This window comes from Microcebus murinus, chromosome 9, assembly GCF_040939455.1.
Source record: "Microcebus murinus isolate Inina chromosome 9, M.murinus_Inina_mat1.0, whole genome shotgun sequence".
Lineage (NCBI taxonomy): Eukaryota > Metazoa > Chordata > Mammalia > Primates > Cheirogaleidae > Microcebus > Microcebus murinus.
The window spans coordinates 56,713,318-56,737,649 of NC_134112.1; the positions used below are offsets into that span (position 1 = coordinate 56,713,318).

Here is a 24,332-nt window from a genome sequence, read left to right on the forward strand (position 1 = left end):
TGCATTTATGCTGCTGGCATGCTATGTCTGATATGCGTGTTGTGGGGGCTTTCTCCTAGTCAGTAGCTTGCCCCTCTTATTTTCTTAATCTTGATCAATTCCAATTTGTTAAATTTTTACTTTTTGTTCATTCATTCTTATATACCTTATCTAAGAAAATTTTGGCTAATTGAAGGTTGCAAATATTTTTCAAATATGTATTTTCTTAGAAATGTTATCTTTTTAATTTTTATATATAAGTTTGTGAGCCATTTTAAATTAATTTTGGGTATGTTGTGATGTGAGTCAAGAGTTTTTTTTCCATACATCTATACAATTGGTCCAGCATTATTTGCTGAATACATGTAAGGTATCTGCAATAGAATATTGTCTTTACAAAACTTTTCAAAGTTTCTTAGATGCTTAGATTCTCAGACAACATTGCTTTATGTTTAATTTTGTGCTGTAATCTACAAACAATTTCATGCTTATTATGTTATTAGAGCCTTCTAATAATACTGTGAGTTAAGTATTCTCAGTTTATAGGTGAGGAAATTGAGGGGGTTAGAGAGCTTACTGAAGCTATTACACACACACACACATACACACACACACAGGGAAGAGAAAATCCTCAAACCTAGATCATCACACTTTATTTCAGTACTTGTTGCTTTTCATTTTCAGAAGAAATACGCTTTAATGGCAAAGGAGACTCAAGATATGTCCTCAAAAGACCTTGAGACATAGCCTGAAATAACCACTGATTTTTCATAAAATCCCCAACAAAATACTGGCAAATTCAACAACACATCAAAAAGATAATACAGCATGATCAAAGGGTTTTTATACCAGGGATGCAAGTATGGTTTTACATTTACAAGTCAACAAATGTGATTCATCATATAGACAGAATTAGAAACAAAAACCATATGATCATCTCAATAGATACAGAAAAAGCATTTGATAAAATCTAGCACCACTTCATGATAAAAACTCTAAACAAGCTATTCGTAAAAGGAACATACATCAAAATAATAAAAACCATATGTGACATATCCACAGCCAACATCATACTGAATGGGAAAAAACTAAAAGTGTTCCCTCTAAGAACTGGAATGAGAAAGCAATGCCCACTTTCACTACTCTTGTTCAACATAGTACTGAAAATCCTAGCAAAAAGAATCAGGCAAGACAAAAATAAAGGACATCCAAATTGGAAAAGATTGTTTGTTGATGATATGATCTTATATTTAGAAAACCCTATAGACTCCATGAAAAAACTCCTAGATTTAACAAATGTATTCAGTAACATTTCAGGATACAAAATCAATATACAAAAATCAGTAGCATTTGTATACATCAATAATAAACAAGCTGAAAATCAAATCAAGAAGGCAGTTACATTTACTATAACTATGAAACAAATAAAATACCTAGGAATATATTTAACCAAGGAGGCAAAAGACCTCTACAAGGAACACTACTAAATACTGATAAAAGAAACTATACATGATGCAAACAAAGGTAAAACCATTTATGCTCATGGATTGGAAGAATTAATATTGTTCAAATGACCATACTGCCCAAAGCAATATACATATTCAATGTAATTCCTATCAAAATGCCAATATCAATTTTCCAAAAGTAGAAAAAAAAATAAATCCCAAAATTTATATAAAACTAAAAAGGAGCCCAAATAGTCAAAGCAATCCTGAATAACAACAACAACAAAAGCTAAAGGCATCTTATTATCTGACTTCTAATTACACTACAAGATTGTAACACCAAAACTGCATGGCACTGATATAAAAGTAGACACATAGGTCAATGGAATGGAATAGAGACCCAGAAATAAAGCCACACATCTATAGCTAAATCATCTTTGACTAATTTAACGAGAACATACACTGGAGAAAGGATACCCTTTTCAATAAATGGTCTCAGAAAAATTGGATCACCATATGCAGAAGGACATCTTTCTCTCACCATACACAAAAAAATCAACTCAAGATGGATTAAAGACTTAAATTAAGATCTGTAATTATAAAAATATTAGAAGAAAACTTAGGAAAAACTCTTCTGGACATTGGTCTAGGCAAAGAATTCACAATTAACACCTCAAAATCCATGTGACGAGAACAAAAATAGATAAATGGGACTTAATTAAACTAAAAAGTCTCTGCTCAGAAAAAAATAATCAACACAGTGAACAGACAATCTGTAGAATGGAGAAAATATTTGCAAACTATGCATATGACAGGAGACTGATATCCAGAATTTATAAGGAACTCAAACAACTCAACAATAACAAAGAAAAACAACCTCATTAAAAAGTGGGCAAAGACATAAATAGATATTTTTCAAAAGAAGACATACAAGTGACCAACAAGCATATGAAAAAATGCTCAACATCACTAATCATCAGAGAAAAGCAAATTAAAACCACAATGAGATATCATCTTACACAAGTCAGAATGACTATTACTAAAACGACAAAAATAACAGATGTTGGCAATAATGCAGAAAAAAAGTACTTATGCACCACTGGTGGGAATGTAAATTGGTGCAACCTCTATGTAAAACAGAATGGAGATTTCTCAAAAAACTAAAAATAGAACTACCATTCAATTCAGCAATTCCATCTATTGGGCATCTACCCAAAGGAAAATAAATTGTTATACCAAAAAGATACCTACATTCTTACATTTATCATAGCACTATTCATAATAGCAAAGATATGAAATCAACCTAAGTGTCTATCAATGAATGCTTGGATAAAGAAAATTTTATATATATATATATATATATATATATATATATATATATATATATATCAGAATACTACCAAGCCATAGAAGAGAATGAAGTCATGTCCTTTGCAGCAACTTGGATGGAACTAGAGGCTATTATCTCAAATGAAATAACTCAGAAACAGAAAGTAAAAATCTCATGTTTTCTCCTATAAGAGGGAGTTAAATAACAGGTGCACTTGGACATAGAGTGTGGAATGATAGATATTAGAGACTTGAAAGGCTGGAGGGGAGAGAGAGGTGGATGATGAGAAATTACTTAATGGGTATAATGTACATCATTCAGGTGATGGATACACTATACACCCAGACTTCACCACTAAGCAATATATCCATATAAAAAAATTTAACTTGTACCCCTTAAATTTAGACAAATAATAAAAAAGAGATTCATGTTTTATCTTTAGAAAACATTTTTCTTCCTCTACATGATATTTGCAGAATTGACTTTATACCAAAATAAAGTTTTACATTGTATATCATCAGCTAAAATAGCTGTTCCAGATAAATATAACAGGTTTCTCTATGGTATTACTGCCAGCTCCACCTTTGCCCACATCAAGCTCCTCCCCCAGGAATGTCACTGTAACCCACTTTGAGACACTCTCCTTTCTATTCTTATCTGCAGGCTCCTTAGTATTTCTTAATGGTCTTAGCAACCTTCCTTTGTTAAATCAGAAGAAATTTTGGTACCACATACCAAGGTAAATGGTACCACATACCAAGGTAAATATGATTCTGGAGACAAGAGCCCATCATTCAATCAAAATTCTAGAAATAAAAAGTTATTACTGGTTTTTTTTTTTATCTTGCTATATTATTTAATCAAATCTGATATATGAAGTGACATTCTGAAAGAATGAGAGTGATTACAGACTATGAAGTTGGGGACCATTTTCTTGGGTTGCAAAGCTAGGACATATAGCTTCCCAAATTATGTTCAGATGCAAAAATATAATTTTTCCCTGATAATATATAATGCTTGCTTTAGAAGATATAATAGAAGAGGTATCTGTTAAAGATTTCTCTTGAGAAAATGATAGTCAGGTTTTGTTTTGTTTAATGTCTATACAAGTTTGCTTTGTCAGTTGATAACATTCTTTTCTTTTTGTTTCAGGAGCAGGAGAATCTGGAAAAAGTACTATCGTTAAACAAATGAAGTAGGTACACAATTATTTCAAATGCTTAATATTGGATACCAGTTCATGTATTTGACCATTCATAAAATAAATGCTTTTGGAAATGTCGATTGATAGTGTTTTCTAAATCATAGGTCCTGGCAGAGTGGTCACAGTTCCTGTACAAATATCCTTCCATTCTATAGCAGAAAACATAATATATGAGTAATTTTGTAATTACCATTTTTAAAACATTTTACCTATCAACAAGACAAATTTATAAACATTTCAAAATATGTCAATCAATGATCCATTGGAATTTTGGGAGAAATATTTTTAACTTCATTGGCATTTTGCCTACCTGGGGATAAAATGCCTATCTAAAATCATTACTATCATGAAATTTTATATATTTTTGCATTTATTTCTCTACTTTTTTCTCTTTATAATGAAACAACTAGACCTGAATTCCTTAATAAAGAAATAATGAACACAAAAATGCTGTAATTCAAGAATGTAATGTCTAAATGATAAAACTGTGATTGATAAGTGGAGGTGGACAGGTGAAACCTTATGGCTCTGTCTCTGCTATAGAATTTTGAAGAATAATTGTGGCTACAGAACAAGAAGAATCATTTTGAGCCTATTTGTTAATTATGTGTTAAAGGACCTTGTTCTTTGGGACATACTATTTGAGGGAGTGATTCTAGTCAATGGTGAAATTGGTTTTACTCTAAACTGCTGTTTTTTTCCTTCCATGTGATAATATCATGTAAGTTCCTTCTGCAACTAAATATTTTAACCTCACTTATTTGCAACCAAATATTTGACCTATTGTCTTGTCTCTTAAGAACAGAGACTCTTTATCCTGTTCCCTGGTCACACTACTTTTGAGTTCTCAAGTCCATCCTTGCACCTAAGTCATCTGTCATTTATTTATAACGTTACCACAGTGTCCACCTGATCTTTTCTTTGGTTATAAGCATGCTTAAACCTGTCTTACTTTTTTTAAAATCTCTTCCCATTCTCTATCAGCTTAAATAAAGTAAAAAAAAAAAAAATGACAAGGTTTTTGGCTATATAAAACTGAAAATTTTAAATATAGTAAACCATAAATAAAATTAAACCCAAAATAGAAAACTAGAAAAAAGTTATAATAAATATAATAAATAAATGACTATTTTAATATATAAAGACTTATAGTTTGTTAAGTAAAACAATAAGCTGCCCAATATATAAAAATGGGGAAAGACTATTTACAGTTCACAAATCACAAAATTTTAATAGATAGATAAATGATATATTTTACTTTAATGTCATTACTTATAAAGTTAGAAAATTAAATCAATAATGAGTTATTTATCCTCTTGGTAACTTAACAAATAATAATTTTAAAATATTATGCAATAAGAATGAGGTTTTAAGAAATGAATATTTCTTAATACTTAAAGTAAAATTATATCACTTACTAATTACTATATTACATCCTAATTACTAGTATATAAAATTACATATTACAGAAAATTTATAGAAATAATTTTTCAATGTACATAGTACCTTGGGAAAATTATAATTATTGATCTTCTAAATCTTCTATATTTCTGAGAATTCTCAATAATAAAATAATGTAAAATATGCAAGTATGAAAAATAAAATAATTCACATATAGAAAATATAAAAATTTATGTACAGATTCATATATTTAAAATAATGAAATATGGGATAGAAAAAAGTACCATAAATTAAAACTAAACAGAAGCAAATAGGTTGCAAAATTATGTTTAATTCAGTTTCAACATTATGCAGCCATTATAAATCATATCTATATGAGAAAGTTTTATTGAGAAAATACTGTATTTGCTGAAAAACCAGGATACCAAATTACATGAACATCTTTATCTCAACTGTGACAAAATAGATCATTTGAAAAAATGGAAGAACACATACCAGTATTCAAAGAAATTTGCTTTGAATATCAAGGTTTAAAGTTCAAAGCACCTTTGCTGTGAATATTGCTAAGCTTTTCACATTTTCTACAATGGGTGCATATTATAATACTTTTATTATTTAAAAAGAATAAGTCTCCTTGTTCTGCCTTATTCCTCCTTCCTTTTGTCAGTAGAATTTCTATAAAAAATAATTAACTCTAGCTCTCTTTACTTTCCACTTTCCCTTTACTCTTCTCAGCCATCTCCATCACACTTTTGCCTCTGGCATGTCACAGACACTGCCCTCATGAAGACCACTTATGATCTCCTAATAGCCGTTTTTTATGAAGTCTTCTTAAGTCCTTTACTTAATTCCACATGATACCACTTTTCTCTCTTAAAACTTTTCCTTGGCTTCTAGAACTCTCTTTTCCAGTTATTTCCCTACTCTGTCTCCTTTATTTTTCAGTCCTTTGTCTACATCCTGAATGTTGTGTCCCCATGCACTAGATCCTCTTGCTTACTCTGCACCTTCATCAAATGAAAATTGCTAAAGGACAATGGTTTCCACTAGCATCTTCAAGCTGACTGTCACAGAATATTTCTGTCAAACTCAATTTGTCTAAACAAAGAAGGCAAATACATGTACCTCTATATTCTACGGCTAGGTCCAAATCGGAATAAACAACATAAAATTTATCTTCCACCTGGCCTTTATTTACCTAAAATTAAGCACAGCAACACCGGCCACCAAAGCAATAAATCTCAGTGTAGTTATGCTGAGCCATCATGCTCTCTCCAAGTCATACCACATCTACTCAATTTGACTCCAAACACATCATTGCCATAGCCTTAGCCTAAAACCTCATCATTTCTGGCCTAGATTAATTCAGTATCTTCCTCAGTAGTTTCTATGTCTTTACTCTTCCTTCCATTGCATTATCCCCACTACCACCAACTGATCCCTCCAATGGCATATAACACACTTCAGAATCTAGCCTTTGCCTGTCTCTTCATCTTCCTGTCTAATTATTTCTCCCCTCCTACTTTCTGCTTCAGCAATGCTGAACTTTTATAAGTCTGTGGACAAGCATATTATGGAAGGTTGTAAAGCTTAGTGGCTAAGATCATAAACTGTCAAATCAGATTGTGTTTGTTGCCCAATTCTACCATACACTAAGTTGAGGGTAGTTGTGTAATTTATCTATGCCTACATTTCTTATGTATAAAACGTAGACCATAATTTTACCTACTTTAGAAGACTTTGTAAGAAATAAGAAGACATACAAAGCACTTACAACAGTGCTTGGTACATACTGAACACCTGATAATTGTAAGCATCTATTTGTTCATACTGATCCTTCTGCCTAGAATGTTCTCCTTCCTTTTGACCATGTAGGAATAAGTAACCTTGAAAAACCAGTTCATCATCACTGCTCCTGAGAAGTCTTCCCTGATAACCTAACCACACTCCATAGAGTCTACACTTTTTCTTTTCTAGTGCATCTTACCAACATGCAAATGTTGTTGCTATACATTATCACTCTTCAAAAATTTGTTTATATGTTCTTCTTACTGTAACCCAGTATTCTTTGGTAGAACTTTGTGTGATGCTAGGAAACATTTCTATCTGTGCTTTCAAATATGGTAGCTACTGTCCACATGTGGCTTTAATAGCCGCTTTGAAATGTCACCAGTATGATTGAGACATTAGATTTTTAATTTTACTTAATTTTAATCAATTGGCTAGTGGCTACTGCATTGTAGAGTGAGGCTCTAGTCTATATGTTTTTGAGAAGAAGGGACTTGTATAATCTATTTATTCTCTTTAGCCCATAACACAGTATGTTACAGAAAATGCCCAGTGAATGCTTATTAATCTAAACAGACCTAGAAACCAACTTGTAGCTGAAGAGCACTATCTCACAGAAATTTATTCATGCAGCTCCTAGAAAAACCATGTTGTTTAATGTCTCACTTCAACTGGACTTTTTAAAGTTTGCTTTTATCATTTTGCTTTGTCATAAATGTTTCCTCATCTTCTGATAAAAGGATGTCAGAAAAAAACCTAAGTATCCCAAGTTTACTCATAATAACCATTTTAATTTAATAATTAAAATGTTTTTTCAATTCCAATTTTTGACAGAGAACTAGTATCTCTTTAATCAACTTATCCCTGATGTATCCATGAAAACATTTTACTGTATTTTTTCTATGGCTTCTAATTGTCTATTTTTTACTCATTTAAGTTATTTAATTATTTAATGCAACAAAACAAACATGGCCATGTTTAAAGTAGAAATTCATCAAATTATAGCAATAAATATTTTAAAAATAATAAATATAGTCTCTGCCTTTACCCCTTTCAGTTCAGAATACTTGTATTTGAAGGTTCTATTATTGTCAAAGATATTAAAGAGGGCTTTGTGCTCTCCCCTCCCATACTAACCTCTTTATGTGTATGGACACAACATAAATCTTTAGTAAGATGACATACAAAAAGATGTCTAATGAGCACAAGGTGCTTCAAAAATAATAATTAAAAAAAAATAGGCTGGGTACAGTGGCTCATGCCTGTGATCCCAGCACTTTGGAAGGCTGAGGCAGGAGGATTACTTGAGCCCAGTAGTTCCAAACCAGTCTGGGCAACATAGCGAAACACCATCTCTAAAAAAAAATTTTTTTTAATTAGCTGAGCCTGGTAGCATCCGCCTGTAGTCCTAGCTACTCAAGAGGCTGAAACAAGACAATCACCTGAGCCCATGAGTTTGAGGCTGTAGTGACTGTGATTGTGCCACTGCAATCCAGCTTGGACAACAGAGTGAGATCCTATCTCAAAAAATAAAAATAAAAAAAGGAAGGAACAAGAACATAGCATGCAGTAAAGATGCAAAAATGTGTAATTAGTACATGCAACTATTTAGTACACCCAAATATTTTGGCGTTTAATAGGTAAATCTATTTTAAGCTATTATTCCTAAAGTACTAGTAAAACCTTGACTTCTGACTGAATGAGTGGAAGGAAGAGTTGAGGTCAGCCAAGTAAATATCTCAGCATTTCAACTTTTGAGATCTGTTCGTGAGAGTGGCACGAACACAGATGGAAAAGTGACAAGGGATTTAACAGTGTGCAATTACCTGTATTAAAAAAAGATGCCTTTGTTAATGCTGTAAATAGAAAGCAGGCACTCCTATTTTCCAGTGTGTCTTAAATGATAGGAAAGACATGAATGTTCTACTAAATGACTTCACTTCCTCCAGACATCAGGTTGTAAACACAACACCAAGTTTCAGAACTCTGTATCTTTGTCCTGGATATCTGGCAATTTTTCTCTTGAAAAGGAGCAGCTTTCTAAGTAAACACTTATGACTTATTCTTTGTAAAAAGTGTTTTGTTTAGAACAAACCCTAATTTCTCTTCATATTTATCATGGGTAGTCCAGAAAGAAAATATTCTGTTAATTTACAATGATAATAAAAATCCAAAGACATAAAATTATGCAGATTTAGCATGTACATATTGTCAAAATTTTTTGACCTTTTTTAATGAATATATACTCCCATTTTATTCAAGCAATGTATTGTTGATATATTTTAGTGTTACAATCAATTATTCAGCTCACAAAAGCTTTTCATCTTTTCATTATAGGATCATCCATAAAAATGGTTACAGTGAGCAAGAATGCATTGAATTCAAGGCAGTAGTTTACAGCAATACCTTGCAGTCCATCCTAGCTATTGTGAAAGCCATGACTACCCTTGGAATCGATTATGTAAATCCAGGAAGTGCAGTAAGTATGCAAATAATGACAGTTGTAGATTCTACAACAGAGTTTGAGACATAAAATGGTAGGACTTAATAAATTTGTAGTACTAATCTATACCAAAGTTTAAAAATCTAAAATATGACTTTTATATTTCATACTACTAAACTGAGTATTTACTCAGTTTAGTATAAGATTTCTTATTTCCTTTGAAGTGAATTTTTCTTTTTCACTGTGTGCTATAATTTTATGCAACATTAACTGTTTTACTAAACATCAAACTTAATATCAAATAATATACTATAATAAAGAAAAATATTGCTTATGACTGCTAAATACAAAAGGGTTTATTGCATAAACCCAATCTGCAATATCTCTACATTATTTTTCAATTAATTATGAGTCATTTCATGGAGACTTTTAAAACACTTTTACTAATAACACTACAATTTATGTTTGATGAAGATTACAAAGACTATGTGGCAACAGGTAAATGCTTATTTTATAAGGTTAACATTTTAAAAGAGAATTCAAATTGTGTGGGTAAGCAAAATACTCGTATACTAAATACATTCAAGTAGTCAGGGTTTTGTTTATAAGGTAGCATCTAAATAATTTCATTTTCTCTATTTTATATTTTATAATATAATTATTTTACATTAAAATGCACTAGAAGTATACTTGTAAAGTTTATGTCCAAACATATAAAACTATTTTAGTTAGCAAATTAAACATATAGTGTTATTCAAAGAACAATAGTTGACTCCAAGCACAAAAAAAAGTAACTGAATACAATCCACAGGAAAAACTCACCTGTTTTCACATGTCCTGTCCAAGAGCAACTGGGCAGTTGGTTAGTGCCAGAGGATGTCAACTGAACTCTTCCCAATGTAATTCTTAGATACCTTGCCATAGGAACAATAAAAATAGAGAGGAATAATATAATAACGATAGAGAACAAAGGGACATTTGCACTCCCCACCCACCCAGCTTAGAGTTAGATCGTGTAAATGACCAATGGAAATCATTAGGATAAAAATGCTTTTTCCATGTTTTTCCATGCTGTTAATTTTAAAGGAAAGGGTAAATTCCCTCTCCACCCATCACTTTTCTTCAAAGAACAACAAAATGCTAAATATGCCTGTAGGTAGATAGTTTGTAAAGCAAAGTCAGGGGTTCTACTGATTCTCCCTCCGTTTCAAACTCTCCCCACAACTTGGCTCCAGTCTACTTCTCTGGCTCCAGTTTCCTTCTCATGTATAAAAGGGGAATTTGAATGAGCTGAACTCCAAAATCCTTTCATTCTTTATTGTTCTAAGACTTGGGCATCAAAAAGGTACTTCAGTTATCTCTCTGTCCCTGGCTTTTCCTGAGAACCTAGGACTTTAAACAGGTCCTTAAGAGACCACCTCTTATAACCCTCTTAATTTAAAGATGAGAAACATAAGACTCAATGAGGATTAGTTTGTTTATGTTAAGTAGCTAGAGTTTAGGGCAAAACTCACTTCTTTTCGCTCCCATTATAGTGTTTTTCCCTATGCAAAGATTGAATGATTAGAAATACTTATTTGATTGTTTCTCTTCTAGGCAATAATTGTTACTGAAGTAGGTGTACCTTCTGAATTCCTTTGAGAATAATTTAGTGATGTTCAAATTTGTACATGCAATATAATATTCTATGTATTTGTGTCAGAGAAGTTGGAAATCACAACCTTACCTATTGCTACTTATTTAAATATATCATGGGCTTCATACAGCCCAGTGTTTGCAAAACAGTGATGCCAGTCATCACTAAAGTCCTGAAATCTACTGGTAAGAGGGTAAGAGTATTAATGATCTGACATACAAGTGGAGTGAAAATAATAAACTCTACTCATTGCTGCCATTGTGCTTACTAAAAATAAAAATAAGTACAATATATTGAATGGTGTAACAGAGCAACTTAAGCTCCAGTAAGCAATTGTCATAACTTCTCAGGGGTACCTATGTTCTCAAATAACGGAACCTCATGGTTGCCAGGAACTTCATGGTTCATATCCTGATTTCAACTGATGTAAACTCTAGACATTTCAACCACATGCTTTAGTATTTGATTTTAGAATTAATGCACTCTCTATCTGGTTTAAACTGTTTATTCAACAGATTAACTGCTAAACACTACCTATGTATTGCTTTCAGAGCCCTGACTAGCTTCTAATATGTTTATTTATACAAGTATAATTATTTTTACATAACCATTTGCACATCATCACACAGATTGCCATTCAAAGGGTGAGAGTTCTTATAGAAAATTTATGTGAGGTTTATTAGTCACTAGTTCTGTAAGTTTGGGTAAGTTACTTAACGTAAATTGCAGTTTCTTCATTCAAAAACTGTTAGTGCTATCCTCATTGAATGATAATTATTAAAAGAGGAAGCAAAAATGTAAGTAATCCATTATAACACATACTATTGCAGATTGTAAATTTGCAGTAAATATTATTATTTTTCAATAGCATTTTGAATATAGGATCATCAAAGTTTACGTTTTGAAATCTACATAACCTACATCATTTGAAAAAAATTGTTTTTTTATTAAACTGTTATTTATATGGAAGATATTTGGTTGGATACCAGAATATACTGAGGTCTCAGATGGGAACAATATCTGCCATTAGGAGAGGAAAGCCTGACCTTGAACAAGTAATTGCAAAGCATCTGCTATTTCAAAAAGACAGCACAACTAAATGTGAAGCTAGATCCTTATTTGTGGAACTAAACTAATTAGTTTGGCTTGGGATATGTTGAGTTTGTAAATTCTATGGGATATCTACATATGTAAGCAATTGCAAATGTGATACGTTGGCCAGAGATCTAAATTTAGGTGTTATTGGCATAACTTTACACTCTGGTATATAATTTACACTAAGGAAGTGGACTGGATGAGAGAGGTCAAGTGCTTAGATTGATGTAGACCTACCATTTGATCCAGCAATCCCACTGCTGGGTATCTACCCAAAGGAAATGAGTCATGTACTAAAAAATACAACTGCATTCGAATGTTTATCACAGCACAGTTCACAATTGCAAAAATGTGTGCTTCAATTCATGAGTGGATTAAGAAAAACTATATACACACCACAGAGTACTACTCAGCCATAAAAAGGAATGAAACAATGTCATTTGCCACAACGTGGAGTGACCTAGAGACCACTATCCCAAGTGAAGTATCTCAAGAATAGACACTATATGTTCTCACTAATAAGTGACAGTTAAGAGATGGGTATACATGGGAACAAAGCTATATAAAGGACATGAGAAACCAAGAAGAGGGAAGGAGGGGAGGGTGGGTGTGGGATAAAAATTTACCTATAGGTACAACGAACACTATTCTGGTGATGGGCACACCAAAAGCCTTGACTTAACTTATTACACAAGATATCTATGTAACAAAAACACTTGTACCCCCTTAATTATTAATATTTTTAAATTTAAAAAGAGAGAGAGAAGGATCTTAAGGAGAATAGAGCCTAAGGAAGAGTGTTTAGAAATGCCAACATTTGCCAGTCATTTAAGAGGAAAAAAAAAAAAAAAGAAAAAACTTCAGAGGAGAGTATGATGGAACAATAAAAGGAAAATAGGAAGTATGTGGAATCACAGAATTAAAGAAAAGTGTTCCAAAGGGAGAGTATTCAGGTTGAAAGGTCTTGAGAGGTCCTGAAGAAAGAATGTTGATAAGAATCTACTGGGCTTAGAAATGTGGAATCACTGGGGATATAATCAAAGAGGTTTCAAAAGAAGAGTGGACTCAGAATCCAATGGGATAGGTGTAGAAATGAGTAGAGAAAATAGGAATAACTTAAAGACTGTTTTGGGGAACTAGGAGTACTTAAGGGATCAAAGAGAGATAGGATCTATAATTAGAGGGGAAAGCAGCTAGATGGGTTTTGTTCTTATTTGTTTTGGTTTAGAATTTGATAAACTGTAATTTCATGAGTATAGAACTTATAAGGAAAGTAGAACTGAAAAAAAACAGGAAAGGGGAAATAATAAAGATATTTAATAAATTTTCACCTATTCTTTTTGAATATTATTATATTCTATTTTAGAGCATGTAAAATCCACTATATTGACATTTTTAAAATGCTAAAAATTATAACACTTTTTACTATATTATTTGAGTGTCATGACCATCTTTGACATAGAACCCTGTAAAGTAAACTCTATGATATGAACCAAAGAACACTGATTCTTCAAGATGTCCTACAATTAAATTTCTGTGATCAAAGAGGTTTGAGATACATACATCCTGTAACAACTTGAAAGTTGCAACTAATATTAGTACTCAAAGATTCTGAAAATGCAGTAGCAACAAAACTTGGCATTTTTAACTAGCATTTCTCAAAATTACTAGATGGGCTATGTATTTTTCTCTTCCCTTGATGTTTTTTCCATGATCTTTGGAGAAATGACTCTAAATTTCAGAATGAGTTTGTCAAGGTTGTATGACCAGCTGAGATCCCTAATATTAATGAGACAAGTCTGAGTAACCTGTAGAGAAAATACATATTTTGTTTTATATGCAATATACTTCTAAAGGTACACAACCTTGAGAGATGAACCATTCCAGAACCACTGTAATTGCCAAGCTTTACCAAATATATCATAGGGAAATAAAATTTCTATGGGATGCCACTCAAACCCACAGGGTGCTATTAGAAAAACATGGGAGATTATTGGACGTCCACTAGAGTTTCTTTAGAACATGATGTCTGAGCTAATTAGCATATTTCTCCTATTGATTCATTCATTCAACAATATTTCATGGACATGTACTATGTGTAAGATTCTGTTCTTGATCTTAAGAACGTAGAAATGAGCAAAACAATTAAAACTTTGAGTTCACGGGCTCATAGTTGAATATAAAAGATACAAAATAAATGAAGAAATATTCACCATATAAATAGTAATAACTACTATGAAGAAAAAGTCAGGTAAAAGGTTAGAGAGTTATGGAAGAATGGAAGAAAGAGTGGTCAGAAAAGGCTTCCTGGAGGAGGCAGAATTGGGAAAAGACATGCATGAAATAGGAAGAGAACCACAGTAAAGACATGGAGGGAACAACTATTCAAATGCTCTGAAATGGGAACTTGGTGAGTTCAAAGAACAGTAAGTTGTCCAGTGCATCTTGAAGCTTAAGGAGGGCAGGATGGGAGTTAGAATCGTACAATCAAGTGAAGTGGCTAAAGCCTGGTGAGCCATAATGAGGGATAAAGGATTTGGGTTTTATCTTGAGTTTGGTGGGAAATTACCAGAGTTCTTAAAAGATAAGAGCAAAATAATCAGTAGGAGTTAACTTTCGATCAATTTGGCTGCTATGGGGAAAATAACTTTTCATATCTATTTTTATTAAATTTCTGAATATTATAGGAATACAAACAATTTGATTACATGAATTACTTTTGTATAGCTTGAGTCAAAATTTTAAGTATGTCCCTCTCCCAGATAGTGTACATCGTACACATCTGCATGAGTGTAAATTAAGTGTGAATTTACCCATTCCTTACACCCCCGTCCCACCTGCTTGATTTCTGTTCAATTTTACTACTGTATGTACACATGAGTGTTGAGCATTTAGTTCTAGTTTAATAGTGAGTAATTATGGTGTTCATTTTTCTATGATTGGGATACATCAGTTAGAAGTATGGTCTCCAGTTACATCCAGGTTGTTATAAAAGGTATTAGTTCACCATTTTTTATGGGTTAGTAATACTCCATGGCATACAGATACCACATGTTATAATCAACTCATGTAATAAAGGTTACTTGGGTAATTTCTGCATGTTTGTGATTGTGAATTGTGCTGCTATAAATATTTGAGTGCAAGTGTCTTTTTTATAAAATGTCTTTTATTTCCCCCTTTCGGTAAATACTCACTAGTGTGATTGCTGGATCAAAGGGTAGGTGTACTTTTAGTTCTTTGAGGTATCCCCATACTACTTTCCACAGAGGTAGAAATGTTTGCATTCCCACCAACAGTGTATAAGTGTTCCTTTCTCTCTCTGCATCTATGCCAACATTTGTTGTTTGGGGACTTTTGGATAAAAGCCATTCTCACTGGAGATAGATGATATCTTGTGGCTTTGATTTGCATTTCTCTGGTGATTAGTGATGTTGAACAATTTTTTGTTCAATGAAAAATGGCCAGTGTTTATTGGCCATTAGTCAATCTTCTTTTGAAAAGCTTCTGTTCACGTCTTTTGCTAAGTTTTTAATGGGGTTGTTTGATGTTTTCTTGCTTATTTGCTTGAGTTCTTCATAGATTCTGGTTATTAGCCCTTTACTAGAGATACAGCATGCAAATATTTTCTCCTACACTGTCTGTTGTCTAATCACTCTATTGATTGTTTCCTTGACTGTGCAGAAACTTTTTAATTTGATCAGGTCCAATTTATTTATTTCTGTTATCACTGTGACTGCCTTTGGGGTCTGTTTCTTAAATTATTTGCCTAGGCTGATATCTATAAGAGTTTTTCCAACATCTTCTAGCATTATTACTTTTTCAGGCCTTAGGAGTAAGTTATTCATTGTGAATTAATTTTTATTAGTGGTGAGAGGTGTGGATCCTGTTTCCGTCTTCTACATGTGGCTGTCCAACTTCCCCAGCACCATTTTTAATAGGGATTATTTTTCTCAGTGTATGTTTTTATCTGCTTTGTGAAAGATCAGATGGTAATATGGAAATGGTTTTATATGGGTTCTCTCTTCTAATCCATCAGTCTATCTCTTTCTTCTTGTGCCAATACTAAGCTGTTTTGGTCACTATAGCCTTGTAGAATAGCTTGAAGTCTAATAAAGTGATGCCTCGCAATTTTTTCCTTTTGCTTAATGTTGCTTTGACTATTTGGGGTCTTTTCTGGTTCCATTTGAAATGTAGAACTATTTTTTTCTAGGTCTGTAAAAAATGATGTTGGTATTTTAAGGGGCATTGCATTGAATTCGTAAGTCTTTTTGGGTAGTATAGACATTTTAAAATGTTGATTCTGCCAATCCATGAGCATGGTGTATTTTTCCATTTATTTACATCCTCTGACATTTCCTTCCTCAGTTTTTTGTAGTTCTCCCTATAGAGGTCTTTGTCCCCTTGGTTAAATAATACTTCTTAAATTTTGTGTCATATTCTTTAAAAATTAAAATTTTATTGGTAGGCCTTTAAAAAGATGAATTTTAATTCTGTCAATTACATCAGCCCTCAAAAGGACATTAGGAATTGCAACGCACTATAGTCAATGAAGTGTTATTTTGGTTTACAAAAACAATAAAATATTATTTGTGGTTAAACAAAATAACAACTGCATATTGCCAGAAATTGTTAACTCAAGCTAAGCAGTTGAGTAACTGGAAGCTTTAAAAAAGTACCATTGCAGATTCGGGACCATTTTGCTTGGTTTGGGGTTCTGCTGTCAGTATTTTTTAAGGGTATCTTCTATGCTTATTATGTGCAAACTGAATTGAAAATCATCACCATGGACTCTATCCATGCATGCAATAATTTAAACATAAGACATGAATAGAAACTTTTCAAAAGAAGATAGACTAATAAACATGTGAAAAATTGCTCAACATCTCTAATCATCAGGGAATTGCAAATCAAAACCATAATAAGATATCATTTAACTCCAGTGAGAATGGCTTTTATCAAAAAGTCTCAAAACAACAAATGTTGGTGTGGATATGGAGAGATAGGAACATTTATACACTGCTAGTAGAAGTGCAAACTGGTATAACCTTTATAGAAAGTAGTATGGAGGTACCTCAAAAACTAAAAGTAGAACTACCATTTGATCTAGCAATCCCACTACTGGGTATTTACCAAAAGGAAAAAAAAGATACTCTATTAAAAATGTTTTCAAATGTTTATAGCAGCACAATTCACAGATGTGCACAAATGCATTCAAATGTTTATAGCAGCACAATTCACAGATGTGGAAACAACCCAAGTACCCATCAATACATAAGTGGATTAATAAAATGTGGTATATGTGTACCATGGAGTATTCCTCAGCCATTAAAAAAATGGTGAACTAATACCTCTTGTATTATCCTGGATGGAGCTAGAGATCATTCTTCTAAGTGAAGCATCACAAGAATGGAAAAATTAATGCCACATGTACTCACCATTAAATTGGAACTAATCTATCAACACTTATGTGCACATATGGGAAGTAAGGTGGATGTCAAGCAGGTGGGAGAGTGGAAAAGGGGATGGATAAATTCATACCTATTGTGTACAGTGCACACTATCTGGGGTATGGACACAGATAACTTTGACTCAAATGGTACAAAAGCAATTTATGCAACCAAAATGTTTGCACCCCTGTCATATTCTGAAATTTAAAAAAATTAAAAATTAAGAAGAAATAAAAATAAAAATAAGTGGTCTGGTGAGGAAAAAACCAAGCTGATAGGATGACTTGCCTGTGGGCAAGGTCCTAGGATTCAAGAGGTAATAAGGAAGATTTTGTAACATTTAAAGTGAAACTACATTCATGACACCTATGCAAATAAAGTATATTTAAATTAAAAATGGAATGTTTTAAAAGAAATAAAAGAGTTACTTTGGTTTATAAAGATGCTGACAAGGCAAATAATATATTTTCCCTTCAGGGATAAAACTGTGTAGCAGCTGCTTCACTGCACCATTTGTTCTAAATGGCACTTTAATTGTGGAAAGAGCCAAATAGGATGCTGCCAGCAAAGTGACCCATCATATTTTACTGGATTTGCAGTTTTCTCTCACATCCTTCTAATACAGAAGAAGGATTTTAAAATTTTATTCCTGTGTTGATGCAAGAAAATGAGGTCAAGCATTGATTTCGGCCATTTAACAATTGGCCCAGTGATCATTGGATCAGTTTGTTTTTAACACAAAAAACTGATTGTAAAAAAATATGGAATAAGATTTTTTTAGCCTTAACAGAGTCTGTCTTTAACAATTAGAGATGTACCTTTACTTTTTCTTACAAACAGCATATTTTTGGTAAAATAGTAAAATAAGCCTGTAGTCAATTTAAAATGATAATAACATTAAATTCAATTGTATCAGAGAAGCAGGTTCTTATTAGATATAATTCACTAGTAGCAGCTTGACATTGCACAAAATGTGCTTGGGTTTGATTCCTTTTCTGATGCTTATTGTATTTACTGGTCCCACAAATTAACCTTTGTGAGTTTTAGATCTCTTGCATATAAAATGGAGAAAATATAGTGTCTATTTCACTGTGTTTGTGAGGATTATGTGAGATATTGTATGTGCTATCTTGAAAACTGTTGTAATAGTAGTAACATGCACTAGAAGAATTATGAGCTAGAAGGAATATTAGTTTTAGAGGCTGCCAAACACATTGAGCCTAGACTTCGATAAATTTGCCTGGACTATTATCATAGTCAATTTAATTACTCTGAAACTCAAATTTTTAATCTTAAAAAAAAAGTTTTGTTATAAAAATAGTTTTGAGTATTAAATAAATTGTGGACTATAGTATTTATTCATTAAACTTCTCTCCTTACAACTTTCAAATATCATCCCAATAGCAGGGATAACACAATACTTCCTTGCTTTGCTTTGCTTTACTTTTCTTAATGAATTCTTATCTCCAGAGATAAGAATTGACTTGCTCCAGAGGCATGCCATCCACAGCACCTACAGGGTATTCAAAAAATTTGTGTGGATCTGAATATTTACCATTGCTTATTTATATGATTACAAAGAGGTACCTGATGCCAAAAAATATATATATATTAATTTTTTTAAAAAAATACAATTTTATAATACTGAATATATTTCTTCCTTTTACTCCAATTTTTACTTGGCATTTTCTTTTTCTTTAAAAATACAAAGCTATGATCAAAAGATGACAAAAAGTAAGATTAGATTATATTCACTACTCTTTTACCCTAGCATTTTGACTCTCTACAAACTCAATAAACATACTCCAAGGTATTGTTGTCCTTTTTGATATATTAAGAAGTCAGTGATATGCCAAAATATAATAATTTCTCTATTTAATATTTTATAGTTTTTGTAAAGGAGAATTGGACATCAGCCAGCCATTCATTGTAAGAAACACTAGTTCTACTGACTTTAATATATTTTGAAAAGATGTTCAGTGGAATTATTACCTAAAGGAATAAGATAAAAATCATCAAATTAAAGTGCTCTATTGAAAAACAGCATACATGATTCCAAATAACAGGCTTTTATCCTTTTCACCAAAACATTGCTCTAGGAAGACCAAGAACAACTTTATGCAATGGCAAATACCCTGGAAGACGGTGGCATGACACCTCAACTGGCTGAGGTAATAAAACGACTGTGGAAAGATCCAGGAATTCAGGCCTGTTTTGAAAGGGCATCTGAATATCAGCTCAACGATTCAGCTGCTTAGTAAGTGAATTCCTTTTGACAGGAATTACAGTTGAAACATTTAAAATTGAGAATTATGATTCTGCATACTGTGCATTTGTGAATACAAATGAGGAAAGTAAACAGGCTAACATTTTATTATAGTAAAATAAAAAGCAATGTAAGAGAAATGAAAAAGAATAGGATGACAAAAATGACTCATAAAAAATATATAATTAGGGGAGCATTTTAAATAACTAATTTTGAAACTCTTTGAGAAGATACATATGTTGCAAATATGTTCCCTTGATGAAAAAGAATTAACCACTATGCATAGCACTCAACATTAACAGACTGGTGACATGCACACTGAAGTTTTTGACTACTCATTTCACCTATATTCATGCTACTGAAATCATCTCCTAGAATAATTTTATTAATGACACATGCCTTGGCTCATTGGACTGATTAACATGATACAAATTCTAGAAGAAAGTAATGTATTAATTTCCAAAACATTTTTTATAGTATGCGACTCTTTTGGAATCTCAAGAAAGATTATATAAGTTTCACTGCTAATATCATCCAGTTAACATTAATTAACTATAAGGAAATTTGGAGATTGTGACACTATAATTTCATTACCAAAGTGATTTAAAATTTCCTTTTAGCAAGTGGTTCTTAACCTATTCCACCATTATAAGGCTGCAAAAATGTGTACATATGTATGTAAATACAATCTACTTATTTTATATTTCTGTCCATGTATATGAATGTGCATAAATTCAGGGGGAACAAAACCAGTCTTCTGTGATCACTCATTCATCTTTACATTAGACCCCCAAACCCAGTGGGCACATTGCCTTTGGAGGAAAGAGTTACTCTTATCTCTCTGACAAATGGGTGTCATTTTGTGATTACATAAACTTGAATAACTGCTAGAAGTTTCTCAGTGTCTACCACATTTTAATAGTAAAAGGAATCTCTGTAGTGTAGTAAAAGATTACTTTTTTACAATAATCATTGATAAAGGCAATCACAATGAGTAAGATGCTAAATGATGGAATATTCCCACAAAACATGCTTAGTAAAGTTCTAGAGAGATAGATAAGAGTGAGCTGTCATTAAAATATTTACTCTTGGATACATGATATTGATTAAACATTATTTTTCCCTTAGGATGCTGAAAGTAATTTATTTGCAATTATATTACCATTGTGTTTACCAAGTTATTTGCTCTTTGATAGCAGAAAGTTATTTACAAATCATGTAATTAAAATGGGCAAACAAAATAATATTTTATTGTACTCTCTAATCTTTAAATTTAGCTTTTTCCTTTGTTTAAATAATTAAAATACATTTTACACTGGGACTATTTACCCTACTATAGATTCGTATTAAATTTTTTTTATCTGTTCTTTAAGTTAAATACGATTAAGCAGCATCAATATGCATTCATTTTGTGAAGTTGCCCAAATTGGAATAGTTGACTACCCAGATTAATTTGCAGGGGCAGTAGAATAACAATAGGAAAGCTGATTTCTAACCCCCTGTGTCTCAGAAATGTTTCATACACACAAAAACCAAAAAGTAAAATGTTAATTTTTTTTCTACCTTTAGGTTTCCTTAATAGGAAAGTTAAGTAAAGCTTGCAACAAAAGATTGTTGAATGGACATTACTTTCTTCCAGAAATTAAGAGCAGATTTTTTTCAAATACTTAATTACACTGTAAAACTAAATATAAAATCAGATTAATCAGATTGATATTACATTTCAGGTCTATTTCATATTCATTATATAGAGTTAGGTCTCAAACATTCCTCTTTGTCCTTTTCTTTGTTTTTTGGTGAAAATAAGAATCTTTTCTCAAATCTTGAGCTCCTTCAAGTTTAGGCTAACAAAAAGGTGAATCTGAACAGAGCAAGGGGAAGGAATGCTGTAGTTGGCAATGTAACAATCCCATCTGTTCTAGCAAACTGAAAGAAAAGGGGCATGACAGTGGCAAGCAGGGGAGAGATTGGTTACAACTGCATGGTTTATGACTGTGGCCAGCTAGTGTGCTATTTAAATTCCATGTGCTTTAAGAATTAACATAGAGTTTACCAGGAAAAATACAATTTTCACATGAATTGGAAAAAAATTCAGTATTTGCAAGTGGTTTAAACCATATGTAGTAAGGGCCTCTGTTTGGTCTAAGCTTTAGACTGCAGGTTTGAACATCCAAATCCTACATTTGTTTATTAAAACAAGCATTTTAAATGCAAATGTGTCAGTCTGCTAACGCCTCTGCTTTGCTTGAAATGATTTATACATGCAAATAAAAGTGAATTAAAATGTGTCTTTACCAACATTTTCATTTAGCTACCATTAAAATGAATTTAATCTCTATTTTGGTAAATATGTTTATTTTTTTTTTATTTATTTACTCCTGTGTGAACCCACTGACCAACAGTGTACCTAACACTTAGTCAACATAAAATTCACAAAGGGATTTACTTCCCAAAATAGAAAATAAACTAGCAAAATCTTCGAATACTCTCTTTAATACCTTTATATTTTGACTTATCACTCTTTTTTAAAGAAAACTAAATCTTTATTAGGATAAAACAATGTTGATAAATGTTCACATTATACATATGTATGTGTATTTCTGACATGTGATTTTCTGTTTGTCCTTGACCAAGATCCTTTTAGGATATTTGCCCATTCTTATTTTGTTTCAGCTTAAAAGTAAAAAGATCTTCCATGAATTAATTACCTACATTGCTACTGAATTTATTTTCTAATCATAAAATAATTTGCTTTCTAAGGCATTGTGCTAGCCTTACATATAATAGCTCCTCAACTTAATCCCTGAATGAATTCAATTTTTGAACACTAACATTCAGATGGAGTCTACCTCTCAATTTCTCAAACCAAGTACTTCAATCTTTATCTTTCTATTTAAGCCATACACATACACACATACACTTGTTTGTATAAATAAATTAGCTTCAATGTAATGCTGAAATTTGTCATGAAAACATTACCAGACTACTAATATTTATGTTCAAAATTTTCACAGAAATAGCTACTAAAGATTTAGAATCAAAAGTCTAGAACAGTGATTTACAAAATGTTTTTCAAGCAATAAAATACTTTGCTTTAGCCTAAAGACAGCATCTGGTTTCAAGGATGAAGAAGCGAAAAGCAGTTTTTTTCCTCTAATCTACCAGATTCTTAGAAGGTACACAGCTTAATTAGATTTATCCCTGCTCACCCCCACCCCTAGATCCTGTGAGGAGACAGAAGACAGTATTCAGCCTGACAACAGTAGGATTTTTAATAAGGTTTCCTGGAAGGGTTAAGGGCACAACTATGCACTGATGGACGAGGAGGTGGGAGAGGGTACAGTGGGTAAGTTCAGCCTCCTGTCCTGAGAGTGTGGACTCAGGGGTGGGTCTGCAGTTTCCTGAGTTAGCTCCAGCATAGACCAGCAAGACAGACAAAAGGTGCTTCTTTCATTGACATGACTGGATAATATCAAGGCATGTAATGGAAATGGCTGAGTCCTTACTAGGCAATCCATGCAAAAATAACAACCTTCAAATCATGACATTAAAACCACTGTGTTAAAATCCAAAGTGCCTAACTTCAAACTACAGTTTTGAGCATAGTCTGGTGACTATCATTACAAGACAGCTTTTTTCTTTTTATAATGGTCTAGGCCCTATAAAGAGAATTGTTCTTCCGTACTCCTACCCATGTACCAGCAGATTTATCACATAAACCTCATCAAACACAGGCTAAGATAGCACTGATTACCTGCCTTTAGAAGAGGCCCCTAGGGGTCTGCAGCTCTGCAACCTCCCAGGTACCAAACCCTTATTACAGATGAGCAGAGTTTGTAAAGCACCTGTCTGGAGTTTATTATTTTTAATGGACCCTAAACTGAAAACTCACTTGTACTGAACCTTGGGATCTTCAAATGCAAAGTTAAAAAATTTGCTATTTCGTTTTGTTTTTATTAGCTACCTTAATGATTTAGATAGAATAACGGCACCGGGATACGTGCCAAATGAGCAAGACGTTCTACATTCTCGAGTGAAAACAACTGGAATCATTGAAACTCAATTCTCCTTTAAAGACTTGCACTTCAGGTACGGTCAAAGGTCTCTTCTAACTATGAAGAGAAGTATGCCCTGGGTTGGATATTTTTTCATGGAGACAATCGCTAACCATAGGCAGGTGCAGTGATCCTGGGGCATGCTCACCAGGCCTGGTCTTCTTAGTCCTACTGTCCTTCATTCCCTTCCTAAGGCCTTTCCCCAACCCCTCCCTCCTGAGTCTCATCCCTCCTTCCAGGCTG

The 24,332-nt window shown here is 32.6% G+C and overlaps 1 protein-coding gene and 1 long non-coding RNA gene across 2 annotated transcripts in view; one reads left to right on the forward strand and one right to left on the reverse strand.

Moving 5' to 3' along the window:
- GNAT3 (G protein subunit alpha transducin 3) overlaps nt 1-24,332 on the forward strand; it is a 49,260-nt gene that overhangs the window by 11,841 nt on the left and 13,087 nt on the right. Inside the window, exons 2-5 of the mRNA XM_012779494.2 lie at nt 3,907-3,949; nt 9,485-9,626; nt 19,868-20,025; nt 23,995-24,123. Of these exons, the coding sequence (XP_012634948.1) occupies nt 3,907-3,949; nt 9,485-9,626; nt 19,868-20,025; nt 23,995-24,123 (472 nt within the window). The remainder of the gene's footprint in view (nt 1-3,906; nt 3,950-9,484; nt 9,627-19,867; nt 20,026-23,994; nt 24,124-24,332) is intronic.
- The window catches only part of LOC105879341 (uncharacterized), a 98,241-nt gene continuing 84,208 nt past the window's right edge, over nt 10,300-24,332 (reverse strand). Inside the window, exon 3 of the long non-coding RNA XR_001157719.2 lies at nt 10,300-10,504. This is a non-coding gene — a long non-coding RNA (uncharacterized LOC105879341). The remainder of the gene's footprint in view (nt 10,505-24,332) is intronic.